This window comes from Diceros bicornis, chromosome 19 (assembly GCF_020826845.1).
Source record: "Diceros bicornis minor isolate mBicDic1 chromosome 19, mDicBic1.mat.cur, whole genome shotgun sequence".
NCBI lineage: Eukaryota > Metazoa > Chordata > Mammalia > Perissodactyla > Rhinocerotidae > Diceros > Diceros bicornis.
Window position 1 is genome coordinate 25,083,718 of NC_080758.1, and position 14,696 is coordinate 25,098,413.

General features: G+C 37.9%; 1 protein-coding gene across 6 annotated transcripts in view; it reads right to left on the reverse strand.

The window, feature by feature from the left end:
• Window positions 1-14,696, reverse strand: part of ITCH (itchy E3 ubiquitin protein ligase) — a 127,172-nt gene that overhangs the window by 19,524 nt on the left and 92,952 nt on the right. For all 6 annotated transcript variants that reach the window (XR_009222915.1, XM_058562874.1, XM_058562870.1 and 3 more), the window contains 4 exons: window positions 11,165-11,293; window positions 5,185-5,257; window positions 4,256-4,327; window positions 1,066-1,154 (listed from right to left, as the gene is read on the reverse strand). Coding sequence is in view for 5 of the 6 variants with exons in the window: in XM_058562874.1 (XP_058418857.1) it covers window positions 1,066-1,154; window positions 4,256-4,327; window positions 5,185-5,257; window positions 11,165-11,293 (363 nt within the window). In the remaining variant the exon portion in view is untranslated. The remainder of the gene's footprint in view (window positions 1-1,065; window positions 1,155-4,255; window positions 4,328-5,184; window positions 5,258-11,164; window positions 11,294-14,696) is intronic.

Genomic DNA, 14,696 nt, shown 5'->3' on the forward strand with positions numbered 1-14,696 from the left:
TGATTTCTCTTCCTGTTAGTTCATGGCCTCTAGTGGTAACGCTCCTTATACTTTAATACTGCTAGTTGATTTTCTAATTAAGAATGAATGATTGCCCTCTTCCTGAATTATCTTTAACTTGAACCAAATTAAATATTTCTATAGATATTTATTATTTACCTGTGATTATTTCATACATTTTGAAACATGAACTTTGAAACACAACATAAGTAAAAAGTACTAAAATGTAGCCACCAGTTAGCATGCAAAGGCTCAGGGTCTCAACTAGGTAATGAATAAACAGTATTTTTACTCTTCAAAAGAATCCTAGAAAAGTAGATATGACTATTTTTACATTACAGATGAAGATATTTGCCCCAGGTCATACTACTGAGTGCAGAAAAAGGATTCAAATGCAGCCTTGACTCCAAAGTCCTTGCCTTTCCTCACTGCCACTGCTATGCAAACTTTTAACCTGATATAATATATTGTTATGGAATAAGCAAAGCAATTTCTTGCTTAAGTCTATCTTCTAGGGTTTGATTAGAAGCTCCAATGTTAAGAAAGCAGAATTAAAAATTTCACCTCCTATTTTATACAGCCTTCTATATTCTCAAAACAGATACATTAATCTCATTTGGGAACTGAGTGACTATTATCTGTGTCAGTAATCTGTGATGGGGAAAATGACCTGATCCCTATAGGGCCTTGTATGCTTTGTGGAACAGACATCAGGTGGTGGATTGAATACTGGCTTCTGGTGTGATGACACAGAGCTTGCATCCGGGCTCTACAAGTTAGCTATGCGTCTTAACCTCATTATTACCTGTAAAATTCTATCTCAAAGGGTTATCCTGAGGATTAAACGCGTGATGAGGGTGAAATTCAACTAAGCAGTACCTTTGAGAAAAAGTGCTGAATTAATGGTTGTTGAAATTCTGTAGCTGCAGCATAATAAAGGTACAATAATTTTGCTACATTTCATTTTCCTGAAATATAAGATTGAGAAAATAATACTTGCAAGCAAAGTGTAATGATACCTTTGGAGGAAAGGTACTAAGTTGTGAGTATTCATATTATCACTACCTTGCTACACCTCCATAATCTAAACCTTCTTCTCCTGGAAAAATCACCCACAAACGTCTTCGCAGATCTTGGGGACTGAAGCTCATTATCTACAAAACAATAAAGTAAAAGAATTGGTAAAAGCCGTTGTTGAAACACCAATCTACCACTTTCAGGTTTGAAATCTCCTTCATTATAGGCAACTTAAATTCCCCATGACATAGAATGGTGTTTGTGGTCTAGTCAATACCACACATACAGAAAATACATTAAAGTTCCATAATATTTTATCTATTATACATACTTTTATATACTTTATACATACATAATTTTCTTTTAAATGATCCTACTATTGACATAAAGTTGCTTCTCTCACTTGCTTAGAGCAGAGTTAATTGTGGGCATGGTCAAAGGTTATATCCTTTGCAGGGGTGGGGTTTGGTTTGGTTTGGATAGGTTTGTGTTTGTTTTATAGCCAAAAGATACATATAATAGCTAATTGCCTAACTTGGATATGAAAACCAATGGCTACAGAGAGAATATAGTTAACTTTGGAAACTCATTTCTCAGTTGAAACCTATAAATACCTGGAAAAACTACTCACATTTTGTGTCCTACTAGAGTGGTTAATAAGATCATCTTCATATTTGAAGGACTGACTGTACCACTATTGAGCTACAAGGGATAGGTCGTTTGGGTTCTTCCTTTCTAAAACTATTTAATTACTTGCCTAAAGTTGGGCCAGTAGAATATTACAAATATTAATTACTCTTAGGGAAAAAAATGACAGGGCATGGTGAAAGAGAAGTGGATACAATGCCTCTATTTTAAGAAATGATAAGACTGAACTCTCACATTTAAATATCCAGAGAGGCTTAGTAGGTAACCTGCTTATGCTGGGGCTCTCTCAGTTACCACAAAACAGATAAATCGCTTTCATGAATTCATATCCCACTCAAACAAGAAAATCTCAGATGTAATGAAAAATTCAATGCTTATGACATGCGTATGACAAAATATTCTACAAATACTATAGGCTAGATATATAGCAATGCAAATGAGAGATGTTAAGTTAAACATCTTTTTGTTTGTTTCTTGCTCCCTCTTGCTATTCCTTGTCTCTATGGCTGCTCCCCAAACCCTAGGGCTGTCCCTGATCTCTCTTGCTGTTCCCCCAAAACTGAGACTGTTCCCCTAGGAAGTTCTGGTTGTTCCTTTGCCCTGTGTCTGATATCTGGGGATTCACTGTTCCCCGGAAAAAAATATCTTTAAATAATAACCTTTAACAAATGCCTAATATGAAGGAAAAAAAGAAATTTTTCTCTTGCAATTTCCCCCATAAATAGTTGTGCTATGTTAACAAAAACACTTACTACCCAAAACAACTTTATCCAACAGTTATTTAGAAAATCTGATACTAATTTTGCTATCAGATTTGTCACTCTTCCAAACTCTTAAGTTTTTATTTCACATTTATTTGATGGACGTCAAATCTAGGGTGACAATTTTAAACAACTGTTTTAGCACCATCTGGTCTGTCATTCTGCAAAAGCCATTAGGTTTTCAAAGTCAAAAGATAGGGCCGGCCCAGTGGTGCAAGCGGTTAAGTGCGCGTGCTCTGCTGCGGTGGCCCACGGTTCACTGGTTCGGATCCCGGGCGCGCACCAACGCACTGCTTGGAAAGCCATGCTGTGGCGGCATCCCATATAAAGTGGAGGAAGACGGGCACGGATGTTAGCCCAGGGCCAGTCTTCCTCAGCAAAAAAAAAGAGGAGGATTGGCAGATGTCAGCACAGGGCTGATGTCCTCACACACACACACACAAAAAGTCAAAAGATAAAGGGACATTTAATCATGTTTTGTATCTTTTCAGCACTGCTACTGGCAAGCTATGTTCCAAGAAATTGGTCCACCAGTGACTACACGGTGGTTATGAATATGAAAATTAGAAACAGGTAACGAGTGGGGTGGGGAATGGCCTTGGAGACTTACATCAGATCAAGGGAATGACTCATAATTCTCTAAATGGCCTTAGTCAAGCTCTGCTGCTAAAAAGCTTTCTCCTCCTACTTTGCAGGATGCCAACTGGCTTTTCCCTTCAATATTAATAATTGAGGTTCCATTAGGAAATGAACATAACTATTTCTGAAAGCAAGTAGCCAGGTACTGTCAGCTATCTCAGACGATCTCTTTTCCCTTTGCATTCAGTTTGGCAATTCTTGAAGCTATAGCTACCACAATTATCGTAGGGATTTGATAATAAAGACAATAAAATAAGGACTAACTGGATGTTTTAAGACATTTTTTCACTGGTCATTTTAACCTTCCCTATAACAAAATTACTTAACATTTAGTTGCAGTTGGTTGGTAAATAAGGTTGCACAACAAAGGTAAGTAGTAAATTAACTCAGGTTCTGAGAACAACTAAAAAAATTTGTTGACTATTTCTGAAAACATATCTTTTTTTAGATATTGTCACCACTGACCAACTACTTTCTTTCCTACGTAAAATGTTTTTTAAAATTATAAGAGTAACGTGCTTTTTTAACATGTATTTTACATACATGTAAAAATGCAAGTAATACGGAAGTATAACAACAAAATGTTCCCCTCTCCTTTTCTACCTATCCAATGTTTATATGGATATTTCCAGACTCTTGTCTACCAAAAGCCTGTTTTCTTTTTTTTTTGTGTGAGGAAGATTAGCCCTGAGCTAACATCCGATGACAATCCTCATTTTTTTTTTTTGCTGAGGAAGATTGGCCCTGGGCTAACATCTGTGCCCATCTTCCTCTACTTTATATGGGACACTGCCACAGTATGGCTTGACAGGCGGTGTGTCAGTGCGCACCCGGGATCTGAACCTGCAAAGCCCGGGCTGCCGAAGCACAGTACGCGCATTTAACCCCTGTGCCACCTGGCTGGCTCCGCCTGTTTTCTTACTTAAATATCTATTTCCAATCAAACACTTAGCTTAAAAATGGAAACCTGAAACTCACTAATCACTTTATGTTACTCTGACATTTCAAAAGCACAAAATATACACATACACAAATACAAAACTATCTGCATGTTCCTAAATTTTAAGTACTAAGGTAGCTGGCATGAGATAAGACTTAACAATTCAACTATTTAGATTAAACTGCCAGCACCAAAAGGTGGTATTAGGCTGGGCGTGAGGAGGCAAACTATTGAATGGATGAAACAGTACCTGCTGAAAGGAATCCTCAAACAATGTTTTTCTCGTCACTGTAATCTTTATGTGCTGTGGCATGGCCAGTTGCTGAAATATAAGAATGACTTAAGTCAACTCTTACCATTAAAATGGCCTATCAAAACCCCAAAAAAGTAAAGTTTTATTTACTTTTATCTTTGCTTACAGAAACAAGTAGACTATGAATATGAATTTATATTCAATAATGTTTAACCATGCATTTGTGACCATTCATGCTAATCATAGATCATTTGATACATAAGAAAGAGAAGAAAACAAGATCTTATATGCACAGTGCTTACTTAAGGAGTCAAATAAACCTTTCCTTAATTTTATTTTCAAAAAGCTAATTCAGATTCTTCTTATTTGCCTGGACCCAGTTAATTATAGGAGTTTGAAGTTTAAAAATATTCATCATAGTAACACTTTGACGAGGACATTAATTTTACTTAGAAAGCATAAAGAAATCATTAATTCAGTAAATATTTATACATCAGAAATAGTTGATCACATCTGGGAAAAATACTCTGACTATAACCATATATACGTATGTATCTATCAAAGTGATACATATATGTATGCATTTAACAGTTATTTATATCAAATGCTAGATGTGAAAGGGGCTGATTACATTTACACCAGAAAATGTTTTAACTCATTTGTTTGAAGATTTCTGCTATCTGAAAGTAATGAGTACTAGAAAGAGAGTAGCAATGTTTTCTTATTTAAATGGTTTCAAAATTATACTTCAGGACAACAGAAGCCACAAATTATCTCACTGATAAATCTATTTGTTTGCCCTAAAAATAGGAGAGATTCCAATGCTTCCCATTTTACCTGTTTTTCATGGGTTATTTTCACAATCACTGACTGTGTAATATAAGCAACATAACCAGGGAGTACAGAAATATAGTCCTGCTACTAACCTGACACCAGAACCGGAAATACTGAACCTTTGCCTTGAAGTCTCGTACATAGGCTATCTGGGGTCCGTTGTCTCTACGGAAGAATGTTAATATGACATATATAGTTGCATGTAAGATAAAATATTGAAGGAAAGCAAAATACCACACTTCCTCAGTACTTAGCAGTCAAATGCAAAAATACCCTAGTACAGCAGACTCCTTAATGTCACCTTTTTTATTTTTTAAGTAAAAGACAGAAATAAAATTTGATCTTTTTAGAGTCACTATTGTGTGATTTTCTGTTATATACAACCAAATCAATCTAACAGGGTTAGGTAAAGGAGGTTTATTCTGAGAATGCTGTCTATCCTCAAGTCCATTCTCTCGTTTTGTCCTTAAATCAGACTTGATATTTACCTGGGCAGACAGCTACCTAGAATCAAGACTACATTTCCCAGTGTGGCTATGTGACTTAAATATGGCTAATGAGCTATAAGTGGAAGTACTGTGTAGGACTTCCAGGAAGGCTCTTTTAAAGAGAGCTAACTGAAAAGAGATTTTTTTTCTCTTTCCAATTTGCTCTTCCTCCGTATTCCAGCCTGGAGTATGACTATGATAGCTGAAGTTTCAGCAGTTATCACAAACTATGAGGTGACTTTGAGGATAGAGACCATGGTCTGGGATGGTAGAATAGAAAGAAAGAAGTCTAGATCACTGATGACACCATAGGGCTTCCAAGCTAGCCCTGGACTTCATACCACTGGATTATTTGCTTTTTCCTCTGGACTATTTGTGTGTGTGTGTGTGTGTGTGTGTGTGTGTGTGTGTGTGTGTGTGTAAGATCAGCACCATAGGGCTTCCAAGCTAGCCCTGGACTTCATACCACTGGATTATTTGCTTTTTCCTCTGGACTATTTGTGTGTGTGTGCGCGCGCGCGTGTGTGTGTGTGGAAGATCAGCCCTGTGCTAACATCTGCCAATCCTCCTCTTTTTTTGCTGAGGAAGACTGGCCCTGGGCTAACATCTGTGCCCATCTTCCTCCACTTTATATGGGACAGCGCCACAGCATGGCTTGCCAAGCAGTACATCAGTGCGCGCCCAGGATCCGAACCGGCGAACCCTGGGCCACCGCAGCAAAGCGCACGCACTTAACCACTTGCGCCACCGGGCCGGCCCCCTGGACTATTTTTAATTTCATTTTTTAAATGTGCTATGTAGAAATATAATTGATTTTGTATACTGATTTTGTACCTGGCAACACTGTTAAATTCACTTACTAGTTCTAGTAGTTTTCTCTAAATTCCTATATTTTCTCTATATACAACTATGTTATCTGTGTGAAAAAAAAGACAGTTTTTTTGTGTGTGTGAGGAAGATCAGCCCTGTGCTAACATCTGCCAATCCTCCTCTTTTTTTGCTGAGGAAGATGGGCCCTGGGCTAACATCTCTGCCCATCTTCCTCCACTTTATATGGGACGCCACCACAGCGTGGCTTGCCAAGCGGTGCATCAGTGCGCGCCCAGGATCCGAACTGGCGAACCCCGGGCTGCCTCAGTGGAGCACACCCACTTAACCACTTGCGCCACCGGGCTGGCCCCAAAAAAGACAGTTTTATTTCTTCCTTTCCAATCTATATACCTTTTACTTCTTTCTCTTATCTCATAGGACTACTAATACAATGTTGAATGGAAGCAGTGACAGATATCCTTGCCTTGTTTTTTTTTTTTCGCTGGGAAAGATTCAGGCTGAGGTAACATCTGTTGCCAATCTTCCTCTCTTTTTTTTTTTCCCTCCCCAAAGCCCCAGTACATAGTTGTATATTCTAGTTGTAAGTCCTTCTAGTTCTTCTATATGAGTTGCTGCCACAGTATGGCAGCTGATAGATGAGTGGTGTGGTTCTGCACCTGGGAAGGGTACCTGGGCTGCCGAAGTGGAGCGCACCGAACGTTAACCGCTAGGCCATCAGGGCTGGCTCACCGTCATCTTATTCTTGATCTCCTCTTTTTTTGCTGAGGAAGACTGGCCCTGGGCTAACATCCGTGCCCATCTTTCTCTACTTTTTTATATGGAACGCTGCCACAGCATGGCTTGACAAGCGGTGTGTCGGTCTGTGCCTGGGATCTGAACGTGCAAACCCTGGGCTGGCAAAGCAGAGCATGCGCACTTAACCGCTACGCCACCAGGCCAGCCCCCACTGGACTATTTTTAAATGATGGAGAGAAATATACTTGTCTTATATAAACTACTATTTTTTGTGTGTGTGTGTTAGGAAAATTGGCCCTGAGCTAACATCTGTTGTCAATCCTCCTCTTTTTGCTTGAGGAAGATTGTCGATGAGCTAACATCTGTGCCAATCTTCCTCTACTTTATATATGGGATGCTGCCACAGCATGGCTTGATGAGCGGTGCATAGGTGTGGTCTGCACCGGGATCTGAACCTGTGAACCCCAGGCTGCGGAAATGGAGTGAGCGAACTTAACCACTATGCCACTGGGCCGGCCCCTATAAACCACTACTGTTTTGCAGTTTTCTGTTATATGCACCCAAACTTAAATATAACAAAAGTGAATGATACAACAGTATCTATTTATAATTTATTTTCATATCTAAATCATTTCTAATTTCATTAATACCTAACTGGCCTGAATTCCTAGTTTCTGCTTTAAACATGAAAGCTTTTAATATGCAGAGAGTATAAAATTAAAAAGTAATGAGAAGCCAGCATTGCCCTGTTATCAAAGCCAGCTAAAGACACTACAAGAAAAGAAAATTACAGATCAATATCTCGTATGAACACTGATGCAAGAATCCTTAACAAAATACTAGCAAATTGAATTCAGTAGTATATTAAAAGTATTGATATTTTAATCTTTTTGATGAAGTGGCATTTATTCTTGGAATGCAAGGATGGTTCAACACATGAAAAATCCATATAACACACTACACATTAATAACAAAGGGAAAAAAACCACACGATCATCTCAACTGATGCAAAAAAAAAAACAGACAAAATTCAACATTCTTTTATGATTAAAAACACTCAACAAACTAGGACTAGAAGGAAACTACCTCAATATAATAAAGGCCATATATGAAAATTCCATAGCTCACATCATATTCAATGGTCAAAGAACGAAAGCTTTCCCTCTAAGATGAGGAACAAGGCAAGGATGCCTGCTTTCACCACTTCCATTCAACATAGTATTGGAAGATCTTGCCAGAGCAGTTAGGCAAGAAAAAGAAATAAAAGACACCCAAATTGGAAAGGAAGAAGTAAAAATTCTCTCTTTTTGAAGATGGTATGATCTTATATATAGAAAACCCTAAAGATTCCAGACAAAAAAACTGTTAGAATAAGTAAATTCAGCAAAGTGGGATACAAAACAAGAAGCAAAAATCAGTTGCATTTCTATACAATAACAAGCAACAATCTGAAAAGGAAATTAAGAAAACAATTCCATTTACAAATAGCATCAAAAACAATGAAAAAAGAATTAGGAATTTTAACCAACGGGATAGACTTGCACACTGAAAACTACAAAACACTGCTGAGAGAAATTAAAGACAAATAAATATATAAATGTAAAGACAGCCTCTGTTCATGGATTAGAAAACTTAATAGTATTAAAACATCAATACTAACCCAAACAAAATACACATTCAAATGCAATCCCTATCAAACTCCCAATGACTTTTTTTGCAGATATAGAAAAATCCATCCTAAAATTCATATGGAATCTCAAGGGACCCTGAAAAGCCAAGGCAATCTTGAAAGAGAAGAACAAAGTTGGTGGGTTCTTATTTCCTGATTTCAAAATTTAGTAAAAGTAACAGTAATCAAAACAGTGTGGTACTGGAATAAAGACAAACATATAGAACAATGAAATAGAAAGCCCAGAAATAAACTCACACATATATGGTCAAATGATTATTCAACAAGGGTGCCAAGACCATCCAATGGGGAAAGGACAGTCTTTTCAACAAATGGTGCTGGGAAAACTGGGTATCCACTTGGAAAAGAATGAAGTTGGACACTTACCTAATACCATTTACAAAAATTAACTAAAAATAGATCCATCACCTAAATGTAAGAATTAAAGCTATAAAACTCTAAGGCAACACACAGAATGGGAGAAGATATTTTCAGATGACATATCTAATAAAGGATTAATATCCAGGATATATAAAGAAATTCTAAATCTCAACAACAAAAAAACCAAATAACCCAATTCAAAAATGGGCAAAGGACTTGAATAGACAGCTCTTCAAAGAATACATACAAATGCTCAATAAGCACATGAAAAGATGCTCAACATCATGAATCATTAGAGAAATACAAATAAAAACCACAATGAGATGTCACTTCATACCCATTAGGATGGCATTATAAAAAAAAAACAAAAACAAAAAAAAGCAACAACTGTTGTGTGGATGTGGAAAAACTAGAAACCATGTGCATTGCTGGTGGGAATGTAACATGGTATACCCATTGTGGCAAACAGCATGGCAGTGCCTCAAAAAAAAACAGAATTCGGGGCCGGCCCAGCAATGCAAGTGGTTAAGTGCGCACGTTCCGCTGCGGTGGCCCAGGGTTCGCCAGTTCGGATCCCAGGCGTGCACTGACGCACCACTTGTCAAGCCATGCTGTGGCGGCGTCCCATATAAAGTGGAGGAAGATGGGCATGAATGTTGGCCCACGGCCAGTCTTCCTCAGCAAAAAGAGGAGGACTGGCAGATGTTAGCTCAGGGCCGATCTTCCTCACAAAAAAAAAACAGAAGAACCCCACAGAATTACCATTTGATCCAGCAATTCCACTTCTGAGTACACACACAAAAGAACTGAAAGCAAGGACTTGAACCGATATTTATATACTTATGTTCATAGCAGCATTATTCACAATAGCCAAAAGGTGAAACGACCCAAATGTCCATGAACAGATGTATAAACAAAATGTGGTATATACATACAATGGAATATTATGAAGTTTTAAAAAGGAATGAAATTCTGATACAAGCTACAACATGAATGAATCTTGGAGACATGATGCCAAGTGAAATAAGCCAGTCACAAAGGATAAATATTATATGATTCTACTTACATGAGTAGTCAAATTCGTAGAGACAGAAAATAGAACAGTAGTTATCAGGGGCTGGGAGGAGAAGGGGGATTGGAGAATTATTGTTTAACGGGTACAGAGTTTCAATATGGGATGGTAAAAAAAGTTCTGGAGATGGATGGTGGTTACAGCTGCAAAACAGTATGAATGTACTTAATGCCACTGAACTGTAGAATGGTTAAAATGATAAACTTTGTTAGGTATATTTTACCACTATAAAAAAAAAACCTAAAAAAAAACTAAGCAAATCAACAAAACACAAAGTTACTTTTCAAAACAGAAAAGAAAAACAAAAGTAATGGGAGCTTTTACGTTAAAAAGTAATGGAAATGAAAGAAAGCAGGTATTAGAAATCAAAGATTAATTAGTGGGCAGTACTGCACTGATAATTTCTAAACAGTCTCATTTAGTGCTATGTGAACAGATGGTAACAAATATGAAAAGTCTCTAGGAGAAAATATTCAAGAAGGTAATGGAAATATAAAATATTTATGAACAGAGACCTATGGGCAAGCCAACTCAAGAAATAATAAGAACTGGGGGGCCAGCCCTGTGGCATAGTGTTTAAGTTCGGTGTGCTCCACTTCGGCAGCCCAGGGTTCATAGGTTTGGATCCAAGGCGCGGACCTACACCACTGATCAGCCATGCTGTGGCGGCAACCCACATACAAAATAGAGGAAGACTGGCACAGATTAGCTCAGGGCTAATCTTCCTCAAGCAAAAAAAATAGGAGGATTGGCAACAGATGTTAGCTCAGGGTGAATCTTCCTCACCAAAAAAAAAAAAGAAATAATAAGAATTGCACTCTTTGCTAATTCAAATCTTTACAGCAAAATCTCAGGAATCAGGTTTACTTTTAATTTACAATATTTAGAAAACTTACAGGGCAGATTTTCCAGTGCGGGGATCTATATAGGTGGTTGTTCTTCTATTGTGGTCCACAAAATACGGAATTCCATCCACTGTGAATCTCATTTCCCAGCCTTCAGGTAAGGGCTTTTCATTTAGTTGACTATGAAACATAAGAAAAAAATATAAACCAATAAGAATATGTTAAAGAGTTGCTTGTTTGCCAAGTATAGAAACTAAAAGTACTCATAAATGCAGTAGAAATCTTCTAGAAAACCATTTAGTCCAGTATTTCCAGTTGTTTACTAGACCTCTCTATCTAGATATCCTACAAGCATGTCAACAGGTCCATCAAACACCATTCAGTGTTCTCCCATCTAGCTGGCCTATATTCCCCATCTACCTAATAACCCACCTAAATATCTCATGGTAACCAAGTTCTGCCCATTCTGCCTTAGAAGTCTTCATGTTCTTCACTGTTCTCAATCACCAGCACCATCCTTACTCTGGCTTTATTCATTTCTCTTCTAAACTTTCACAAGAGCCCCCTAACTGGTTTTCCTGCCTCTAGTCTCTCTCTGGTCCTAAATTCTGTTATTTCATATCACTGACAGAGTACTAAAATAGTGATCTGACCCAACTGGTTCTCTCCTTAAAGTAATGATAACATTGTTCACCACTACCAATGATAAGATCTAAACTCCTCCACCTGGCACTCACTCTGCCTCTATACTCCACCCTCAATGTTCCCTTTCAGAATTATCTCTGCACTCTACCTCCAACTCCCTTCCATTAACCCTATGATTTCATAGTATATGGCTACTCACCGTTTCCCTAAACAAGACATGATCTACCACACCTCCAAGTGAAGCCTTTCCCCTTATCCAGAATCTGTATGAGTCCTCTGTTAAGGTAACTCAAATGTTCTTTATGAAATATTCATAGTCACTTCTTTAATACATATCTTTAGACCTTGCTTAATCTCTCTAAACTTCAGTTTCTTTGTCCATAAAATGGAGATAACAATGTCTATGTAATAAGACTATATGAGGAATAAATGAGATAATGCAAGTAAAAAGCTTAGCACATAGTAAGCCCTCAAATTCTAACTATTCTTATTCCTCCTACTTATATTGATCATTTTCTTCAGGTCTCTCAAAGTACTTCCTTCATACTGCTAGCACAGCATTAACCAAGTATTTTAGCTCCTGTGTCATTTCAAAATATTACACTAGAATGAGTAGGTAACTATTGAACACTTTCTTTGCAATTTTTATTTGTGTATTCTGCCACGACAGCCAGTCTTTTTAGCTGGTTAGGTATAATAAGTGTTCCAAGTTTTATCTGTATTTGCCAGTTCATTTTCTCTATTCTACAGGTTCAATTTTCTCATCTGGTGAGTTTGGGGAGAGAGAGAGAGAGAAAGAAGGAAGAAAGGGAGGGTTTGGAGGCATTTAAGTTCTTCACTGTTTTAGAGAGCCAAGATTGCTGACAGGAGTGTCATTTTCCTCAAGTGTACTTCAGAAAAACAAAAGGCTGACAACCATTGCCTAAAACAGTGTTTGTAAACTATGTCAAAAGGTTAAGAAGATTTAGCTATATTCACAGAACTGAATACAGATGTCGGATAAAATACACTACCAAAAATTTTTAAAAGATAACACTTCTCATTTGTTGTAATTATATTCACAAGACACGCTCACTAACAAGTTGTTTTCTTGAAAACAAAACCAACTGGATAGAACTGGGTCATTTGTATTACTTATTAAAATGATTCTAACAACTCTGAAACTTTAAAGGTCACAGGGGAACAAAAAAAAAAAGTAGTAAATTACAGAAAGATGACATGGTCTATCCTATCCTTAGAGACAGAATTTTGAAGAGGCATTAGAAATATTACTTTTGAAATTCTTAACTCTTCCTTTTTGGGAAACTGAATATATTTAAGTTAAATACCATAACTCCATAAAAAATGTGAATTGTTGGTATCCAGAAATAGATTTTAAATTTAAAGTATATCTTTAGAACAGAGGTTCTTAAAACTCTGAGCCATGAAATATGTGAAGAATTAATCATACCTAAAGAGAAGTCTGGCCTTTGCTCTCAGCTACTGGGAGGTGATTTCTAGGCCTCTAGAATGTCCTGCCCGTCAGGAGTATCTCTGCTTGGGAGCTTTGAACGCTGAACAGTCAACAATGTGATTTATGATGGAGGCTTTGGGACCTGCTATATCAGTTCCAACTTCTGGAGTAACTGGAAACTAAAGGTATTAGCCCGAACTCTAGTGAAGGGCTGGAGGCTAAAGGTTAGCCACGCAGGCAATACATGATGGAGCCCCAATAAAAACTCTGGATATCAGAGACTCAAGTGAGATTCCTTGGTTGGCAATACTCCATGCATACTGTTCCACATCAATTCTGGGTGTTTGGAACCCTCTTAGATGCTGACATATGCATCTCTTCCTTCTGTTGGTTCTAATTTGTATCCTTTCCCAGTTATAAAAGTGACTGTGAATATAACAGGCTTCAGTGAGTTCTAGTCTCTCTGATGAGTTATCAAACCTGTAAGTGGTTGTGGGGACCTCCGAATTTGTAGCCAGTTGGTCTGAAGTAAGAGTAGCGGGACCTCTCAGCTTGTGGCTGATGTGTGAAGTGAGGGCAATCTTGTGGGGAGTGTGCTCTCTGACTCTATAGCTTGCCACAATCCTTGCAGAATGGAACCCTCTGGCAGTCTGACAAATGCATAATACATATTGTTATGGGCTGAATTACAACCCCTACAAATTCATATGATTTTTCCAAGTCCTAGCCCTCAGTACCTCAGAACGTGATCTTATACGGTCATTATGGATATAATTAGATAAGGTGAGATCATGAGGACAGCGGGCCATTAATCCAATATGACTGGTGTCCTTATAAAAAGGGGAAATTTGGACACTGAGACACGTACACAGGAAGAATGCCATGTGAAGACTGGAGTTATGCTGTCACAAGCCAAGGAACTACCAGAGGCTAGGAGAGAGGCCTAGAACAGATCCTTCCCTAGTGCCTTCAGAGGGAGCACAGCCCTGACAACATCTTGATATCAGACTTCCAGTCTCCTGAACTATGAGACAAATTTCTGTTGTTTTAAGCTACTCAATTTGTGGTACTTTGTTAAGGCACTCCTAGCAAACTGATACACACACTATTACATAATGTTACAAAGAAAAACAATCATATATACATAGTTATCAAAATATTAAAAAGACAACTGATAATAATGTGTCTTTTTATTAACATATTAACTAGCAAGTTCTTATAATGTGTGTAAACAATATTGTGAGACAGCCACAACAACTACAGAATGATATAAAAAATCTGTGATTTCAGGGGCCGGCCCAGTGCCATAGTGGTTAAGTTTGCACACTCCGCTTCGGTGGTCCGGGGGTTCGTGGGTTCGGATCCCAGACGTGGACCTACACACTGCTCATCAAGCCATGCTGTGGCGTCCCACATACAAAATGGAGGAAGAGTGGTACAGACGTTAGCTCAGGGACAATCTTCCTCAAACAAAAAGAGGAAGAG